Source organism: Sinocyclocheilus anshuiensis, unplaced genomic scaffold (genome assembly GCF_001515605.1).
Source record: "Sinocyclocheilus anshuiensis isolate Anshui unplaced genomic scaffold, SAMN03320099.WGS_v1.1 scaffold389, whole genome shotgun sequence".
Taxonomy (NCBI): Eukaryota; Metazoa; Chordata; class Actinopteri; order Cypriniformes; family Cyprinidae; genus Sinocyclocheilus; species Sinocyclocheilus anshuiensis.
This window is the reverse complement of record NW_015536494.1, coordinates 1,613,175-1,622,213: the sequence shown is the minus strand read 5'-3', so window position 1 is coordinate 1,622,213 and position 9,039 is coordinate 1,613,175. Positions and strand designations below refer to the sequence as shown.

Here is a 9,039-nt window from a genome sequence, read left to right as displayed (position 1 = left end):
CCGGGGGGTGAATAAAGGCCTCCTGTAGTGAATCCATGCATTTTTGTAAGAAAAATATCCATATTTCAAACGTAATAAACACTTTTCTCTCACTTCCGGTATCTGTCATACGCGGAAGGCGTTCCGGCGGATGACGCAAGACATATGCGCAGCGCGCGTGCCTCTGAGATATGCTAGTCTCGCTAGTTTGTTTATAGGAGCAAAGGAAGCAAAGTTTCCTTACTTTAGCAAAGGAAAACCAGTCTCCTCATGGTTTATATCGAAATCCTCAGACATTTTTCTTTGCAAATCCTCGGTTTGTACTTCTAATTCGTGACCGGCGTTTTGTTTTGTTCTCTCTCCACATTCGTCACTAATCATGCAACGCCAACGTCTTGCGTCATCCGCCGGAGCGGCTTCCGCATATGACAGGTAACGGAAGTGAGAGAAAAGTGTTTATTACTTTTGAAATATGGATATTTTTCTTACAAAAACACATGTATTCGCTACAGGAGGCCTTTATTCACCTCCCGGAGCCATGTGAGGCACGTTTTATTATGGATGCGCGCGCTTTATTTGACAACTTGTGGACTGTTCAACTGCAACACTCGCTGACTGCAATGATAGAGCTTGGAATAGCCTGGACAATTTTTAATATAACTATCACACAGTCTAATTTCATTTTTGGGTGAACTAACCCTTTAAGCCGTAAAATATAATTACGGCATTTTTTCACATTTCATTAAATTAACAAGGAATAATAATATTTTATCATTTCAATTTATATGCATCAATACATAGTATAGAAATATGTACGTTTGGGAATGCAGTCATGTAAGACAGTAATTATACAGAAATACTTTGATGACAGACTTTCCTCAGGCATTTCAGAACGACCAAAACTACATAATAGATGCTGTGAATGAGATCGGTCCGCTGGTTAGTCAATTTATCCCGTCTCATAGCGCAAATTCACATGACTTTTTCAATGCGCATGGTGGAATTTATTCGGTAAATGTGTTTCCATCGTAGTTTATGCACATTTTTTCTTATCGGATAAAAAGTTTATCCTACTCAGTTAGGGCTGTGCAAAAAATTGAATGTGATTTTCATGCGCATCTCGTCAGTAAAGCCGCTTCTGGTGATTAGTAGTAAATCTCCAGCACGTGCTTTCAGATGGAGCGGCATTTTTTCTACACAGAACCGTAGTTCACTGACAAGCTACACAAAATAGCGTTCAAAATCGGCAATGAATCGCCTGCGATTTTGAACGCGATTTTGTGTAGCTTGTCAGTGAACTACGGCTCTGTGTAGTAAATGCCGCTCCATCTGAAAGCATGTGCTGGAGATTTACTACTAATTACCAGAAGCGGCTTTACTGACGAAATGCGCATGAAAATCGCATTCGATTTTTTAAGTTTCTACATTTTTTATGCACATTTTTAGAATTTATGTGCATCTTGGCATTTCCATCCAGCGTTTTTTTTTATGCGATAATCCAAAATGCGCATAAAAATAAGTGGATGGAAACATAGCTAGTGACTTCTGTGAACATTTTTTGAATAATGATGCATTTGAATTGTTAAAATGATTTGAATCATTAGGACTTGATTCATTTAAACAGATTCATGGCAATGAATCAAACTTCTTTAGGAAACATAATAGCGAAAAAAGTGTATTAAAATCACAACAGATTCATGATGTTGCTTAATTATATAATTATAAACCATTCAGAAGGTTGAGGTTGGTAAATTGTTTTAAAATGTTTTTGAAAAAAGTCTCATGCCCGTTGAGGCTGCATTTATTTGATCAAAAATAATACAAACAAACAGTAATATTGTTAAATATTATTGCAATTAAAAAAACAAGATTTCTATTTTAATATATTTTAAGATGTAATTTTTTTTTCCTGTGAGGCAAAGCTCAATTTTATGTTACATGATCATTCTAAAATGATGATTTGCTGCTTGAAAAGCATTTCTTAATATTATCAATGTTGAAAACTCAGCATTTATTTGGAATAATATCTTCTGTAAAAATGACTTTACTTTCAATTTTGATCAATTAAATGTATCCTTGTTAAATAAAAGGATTAATTTCTTAAAACAAAAAAAGCTTATGGACCTCAGACTTTTGAATGGTAATATATATATTAAAAATATTTAATATATCGACATAGCCCTAATCATGAATCAGACCAAAATAACTGAATCAAATTAAACTTTAAAATGCCTGAATTGAATCATTAAGATCATTGAATTGAATCATTATTAGAGCAAATATTTACACCCCTTCTCGCAAGGTCAAATGGCACAGTAGTGTTTTGTGTACATGCGTGTATCTGTTTGTACAGCAGAATTACACATGATCTGACAGCACAGAGAGATGGCGGGAGGAAGTGACAACAGTAGTGTGTGTGTGACCCATTTTATCCAGCGCACCCACAGGCAGACTTCACAGCGTGTGCTTTGCTGGATGCAGCTCGGGCAGTGCGTTTCTAGTGTGGTTAATACCAGAACACCTCAAACACTATATGATACTTACTCAAACACAGACCACTGTTCGTTTGAATATTTTTCTCTCTACATCCATCCTGGTTTCTTTATTTAGCAGCCATGTGGTTTCACCCTTCACACACACACACACACTGAGCCTTTCTTCATGACCAAAGCCAGCACTGTTACTATAGAGACGCTGCCCACATGATGGTACGGACTTTGACAGCACGACTTCGCAATAATAAGCCTCTCTCGCTCTTGTCCATATCAGCACAATTCAGCCACGTTCAAACGACAGCTGACAATTGCTAGCAGTGTTGCTATGGTGTAAATGTACTGGTACTATGCTATACTAGTACTGGTACTGGTACTGCATTTGTATTTGAATAGCATGAGGTAATGCCTATTTTTGGATGATTAAATACTTTATAAAGGGTTGCTAATTTAGTTTCTGTTACATTTTGTAACCAGTCTCATTTATAATAATGTTCTAATAGTCAAGTAAGATTGCTGTGGATATACTGAAATTCCTATTTCTCAGAAAATTAGTTTATCTAGTAGGATATTTTTTGTTCCTTATTTTTATTTTTTTATTAGTCATTTTATAGTAGCTTAGATGGATGACTACAGATTTATTTCTATTTTATGTTTAAGTGTTTTATTCTATTTCTATTATCAGCCAAGCCAAACAGTAGACTGATATTTTCATTTTAAAATTGATTTTTAATATTGACAGAGGCTAATAACCATTTCTGCTTTGTTGATAATTGGATGTTAGTTTCCTGTACAGAACTTTAAAATCATCTTTTAGAAGTCTAGATGTAAAGTGCATGCTTTCTATTTTTTACATTTTTTTTTTTTTTGTAAATTTTAAGTAAGTAATACATAAAATAAGTGCCTGTTTATCTAGCTAGATTCTGATCATTTTTTATTTATTTTTGGCTGTTTGGGGAGTAAGACCTGAATGTGCTCCAAACGACTATAAACACACATGTAATGGTACATGTTGCATTATCAGCAAGCATTATTCAAAGAAGTGCTATGGCACAAGTTAGGATAAACAAATGCCTTCTGTGGTTAGTTTTCTCTTTCAGGAGAACTAATGTCATGGCAGAGCACGTGTTTGTAGATCTTCTTGCTAAGCAAGTTAAAATGATATACTGAGGTTTGTTGCTACCAGAGTAACTCAATAACACATTTATTATGTACAGCGGACCAGCATGCTTGCAGTGCCTTAGCTAAGCATTCATGTTTGTGTACTTAAGTAGGCTTCTGGACTTAAAGTCTTTGTTAACTGGCTGAACTTAGCGCAACTCTCACACGGGCTGAAAAATGCTTCCTACAAAAACACAGTTCATTCCTACATCACTCGTTGCCATGGTTGCAGAATACTCCCCATACCAGAGAATTCCTGCCTGAAGGTCTCATGGATTCTTTTGCGCTTGTTTACTGCAGTCTGCAGTTCAGCTCTACATGAGACTGACCTCGTAAAGCACACTGCCTTTCACATCATTACTGGAGTTTATTTCAATTCATTTACATGTTAATTAAAGACATACTCTTAAAATCTTTCGTGCACGACTTTTATTTCTCTTGCTGGCCAGACAAAACATATAAATGTCAGGATAGTTCAATTATTGTGGTACTAAAATCCAGTTTTAAACGGCAAAAGGTAAAACCTCGGCTTGAGGTGAATAAAACTATAGTGAAAAACTAAATATGAATAAAACTAGTGTCCACTAGTTGCACATTTGCTAATTCCAGCTGATGCAATGTGTCTTCCTCTCATATAAGCCATCCTTACTGTTTTTGCTGTTGTCATGCTGGCTCATTCATGCATTTTCATAATCCACAGTGTTTGGGTTATGGCAGCTCCTTGTGTGTATAAGATTATAATGCAGACTCATGGCTGACATTAAATGACCTTTATTCTCCTTTTCTGTGTCAAGTGTCAGGACCCCAGTGGGTTCGGAAATGCGCCATGTTTGTGAGAACGATGAGCCTGGCAGACATGTCTGGTAAGTGCCGCTCCGCAACCAAAAGCACTTCACGCACAGGATGGGATCAACTCTGACTCCATTTATACAGTTGTGAACTGAGCGAAAGGAACAGTAAACTGATAAAACACTGCATTAAGATGATTCAGATGCATTTGACGGATCACAGTGTTTGAACCCATCCTCTTAACTGTGCATGTCGCTTGCGCCTTATTGGGTCTTATTCACTCACAGTTGTGATGTTTTTTGTTTTTTTTACCCTCATTCTACTGTTAAGAAATCCAGATTATTCTAAATGAGGGAAGGTGTGTCTACAGCAAGTAATTAGTATAAAACATGCCCATGCCCTCTGCATATGCTTTTTTTTTAACATATCCCATTTCAAAAATAGTTTTTTATGTATATAGTTTTATAGACAACATTATTGGCAAATTTAATAAAGTAACATATTATATTATGCTACATTATATTATATTATGTTATGTTGTATTGTTATATTATAAGAAATTGAGTAACTGTAAGTTTATTTAATGTTGTTCTGTTTTATTGTGAATTTCAAATAAATGTAAGTAATAAAATCAACTTGTATATATCTATTTCCACATGAAAATAGTTAAAACGCAGGTTGTACACAGAAATACATGCATATGCATGGTTAGTGAATGAGACTCATTATATCTTTTGTTTGTGTGTGCATGTTTTGTGATCTGTGTCCCTTTTTTTGCCTTCACTTCTGTATCTTACTTCTGATGTCTGACTGAGTTGGAGCTCTTGTTTGTGAGTTGTCTGTGCGTATCTTCTGGAAAGCAGGTGAAAAGACAGGTAAACTGTGTATAGCATCAACTGGTCATTGATTATCGGATGACCAGAATAGGCTTTGAGAGGCCAGGACTTTGTGTTCTGATATGTAAATATCCAGGTTCAGATGGGATGTTCAGAAGTTGTGGCCTATAGAAAGGCAAAGCATTTATTTTAGATGGAGGGATAAGGATATAGTGATCTAATTTTTAAAGTCACCATGAAATCAAAACTGACCCGATTTACCTTCTTTAGGCATATTGCGTCTTATGTCTTTGCATTTTCGGCTGATGTCATCCTTCTTATTTTGTAACTCCTCTTCTTTAACCTATTGGTCTCATTCAGATATGTAGCATCCATTTTTATCCTGTTTCGCTCAGAAATATGACAGTTGCCGATGCCTGTTGAGAACCACAAACAGAGGCCTGCTAGATCAACGCTTTAGCCCGGGGTCGCCACATGTGGTTGCCGCAAGCCCGCCGGACGCTCCATCGTCGAATCCGCCGGCCGCCGCTCACTCAAGGCTGCCGTGTGTGACGCTGTGTTTCTTTGTGAAAGCGAAACTACTTTGTTTGGCCTTCCAAAAGAGGACACGACTAGAAATCAGTGGTTAAGTTGTATTTACAACACTGTTCTAGAACAATTCAACCCAAATATTCAAATGTGTGCAGCACATTTTATAGAGGACTGTTTCCTGATCCTGGTAGAGTAGACTACAATGCCGGCTGTTCTGACGCACAGACTGTAAGTACGTTTTTTATATATAAAGAATTTGCCACTGACGATTCAAACGCGAGTTTTGAGCAGTGTAGAGTAGCGCTTGTTGTTTGTCATTTCTCCGATCACAAATGCAGACATGGTTTTATGTTTACACGGCGCGATGCAACGCGTAAAAAGATAGTATAAGTCATTATAATCCGTAATTATGTCCCCACTTGATGCAACGCATGCCTCGTTTATAATGAGTTTTAATGTTTTTGTCTCGTCGCTCCGGCCGGACACGGCATCACAGTATGGTAGGGGCGTAACATTTCTGTCACACGCTTGAGGTATTCGACCAATCACAACGCACTGGATAGCTGGCCAATCAGAGCACACCTTGCTTTTCAGACCGATGAGCTTTGTAAAAATCGACGCATTTCAGAAAGGCGGGGCATAGAGGAGAAACAATAATGTACAGTATGTGGAAAATAATGTGTTTTCTGAAACTTAAACCGCATTACATTACACCAAATACACAAAAGAATGTTCTTTTTAGCAACATCATATGACCCCTTTAAGTCATTCAGCCAATAGTTTAAACGAAGGCTGCAAGATTTGAGGAGGATATTTATTTTTCTGATAAAAAATTGCCATTTAAAATGCAATTAAAAAAATCCAAGTGCTTGTTTATATAGGGCTGTACAATATGGCCGAAATTTTGTGATTATACATCGATATTGCTATAAAACAACAATAGCAATAATGATGATTGTTATTATTATTACTACTGAATAAAACTAAATAATTGCAATAGTAATATATACTCTAAATAAAAAACTTTTATTTTGAATCACATCCTTATTGATGAGCACACTAAGCCACTAAGGCATATTGCAATTTTGTTTATATTTTGATTGATCGAGCAGCCCTAGTTTAAACTGGGACATATTTATGTTTCTTTACTGAACTGTCAGGACACACCTAAATAAGAGCGCCTGTACATCCCTAACATGTAGAAAAACGAGTGGAGAGAATGGCGCAAATGCTCTGTCATACGAGCAGCCCTTCTCTTCCTGTGAACAGCTGAGGAGTTACAGAGGCCTGGCGTTAACCCAGCGTTCAGATTGCCACATCAAATATTCAACAGGTGCCTCTGAACGTGAGCTGAGATGGTAAGAAAGGCGAGATAGACGAATATGTGAAGAGAGAGTGCGTTTATGCTTCTGGGAATCTCCAAGGAAAGCCCACCCATCCGCACGTATCTGTAGAGGGTATCTGTAGAGGGTCCGACCGCAGGAGAATGAACTCTGATGCATCGGAATCGGTGAAACGATGATGTAGGGAGGTGATGACAGCTAACGACCTTGTTGACCTCCATAGTTCTGCCTCACAGTAACAACAACAGAAGAAATGTTCAAGAGGAAAAGAATACTCAAGGTATGAAGCAATCTGAGAACAAGGAAGATTCAGAATTTGAATGTGGAAATATTTACCTAGTTGGCTTAGGGTTTAATTGGTTAGTTGGGTAATGGATTCTGAATTTGTGTGCTTTTATGTTTTTAACATGTAAGATTTGAATCAGCTGTCAAGAGCAGCTTACTGTATGTTGTATTCAACAGCGTCTGTCAGAGAAATATAAACCAGTCATGGCGAACATGTATGAGGTTACCACAAGAGAAACGGCATGGATTGGCGGTTTTCCAGGCTTTACTGACTAGTTAAGAAGGTTTGCTGTGGTAGAAAAGTAGACTAGTGCAAGTTTTATCGTCCAGCAGAGAATAGGTGCACTAGATGGACGTGGTTGATTAGCATGTTTCCATCCCAGGTTTATCTCAGGTGAACCTGTATGCCAGCCACCAGGTGTGTTGTTTGCTGTAAATCCTACAGCGGGTCCGCTAGGTGCGTGTTTGCATAACAGCACTGCTGCCTTGGTTAAAACCAGCTGTGTTTACCATCTCTACATGCAGTATTACCCACAACGTTGTATGTGGAACACTTGAAGGTTGAAATGTAGTCTTTATTGTGGGTTGAATAAAAGCTTGCTGCCTCTTTGGAGATCCAGGCATGTTTTGTTCGGCACTGTTACAGGGGGCTTTTACAGCTGGACGGGCGAGTCTCGTGGTTTCAGCACACAATGTGCAATGAAACTTGGACCGTATTAGTTTAATGATCCATCTGCCTTTTGCATTCAACGGATATTTAACTATGTTGAGTAGAAGTAATATTTTGATGTTCTTTAAATTTGTTTCATTTGCAACTAAGGGTTTTTAAGCATATTATACTGTATTATGCTATAAAAACTATTGTTCAAAAGTCTGGGGTCAGTAAGATTTTTTAAAATATTTATAAAAGAGGTGTCATCCTCACCAAGGCTACATTAATTTGATCAAAAATACTGTAACAACAATAAATATTATTACAACTTAAAATAACTCTATATTCTATGTATGTTCTGTTCTATAAATATTCTATTCATATATTTAAAAATGTAATTTATTCCCATGATGCAAAGCTAAATGTTCAGCATCATTACTCCAGTCTTCAGTGTCACATGATCCTTCAGAAATCATTCTAATATTCTATTTGCTGCTCAAGAAACATTTCTTATGATCAATGTTGAAAACAGTTGTGCTGCTTAATATTTTTGTGGAAACTGAATTTTTTTTTTTCCCAGAATGCTTAATGAATACAAAGTTATAAAGAGCAGATATTATTAAAATATACATCTTTTGTAATGTTATAAATGTCTGTCTTTTTCAATTTAACATGTCCAAACTGAAAAAAAAAGTTTTTTTTTTTTTAATCTTACAGACCCCAAAAATTTTAACAGTAGTGTACTTCTATATTTCTTTGCATGTCAGACCAGACCTTTCAAAGCAACTTAAAATGGCATTCTCAACATATTTAGCTTCTGTGATGTGGTGTATTTCTGAGTGAAACACAATATTCAGAAGGGAATACTTAGGTAAGCGTGACTATTACTGTTGCTTATCCTCATGGTTAGGGATTTGACAAACCCTGAGCCATATATAGAGACCAAAATATCTTAGTCTTGGGCTGAAAAG

General features: G+C 36.8%; 1 protein-coding gene across 1 annotated transcript in view; it reads left to right on the top strand.

Annotated features, from left to right (window-relative positions):
- LOC107686565 (rho GTPase-activating protein 33-like) overlaps positions 1–9,039 on the top strand; it is a 65,697-nt gene that overhangs the window by 26,508 nt on the left and 30,150 nt on the right. Inside the window, exon 2 of the mRNA XM_016483617.1 lies at positions 4,427–4,495. Within this exon, the coding sequence (XP_016339103.1) occupies positions 4,427–4,495 (69 nt within the window). The remainder of the gene's footprint in view (positions 1–4,426; positions 4,496–9,039) is intronic.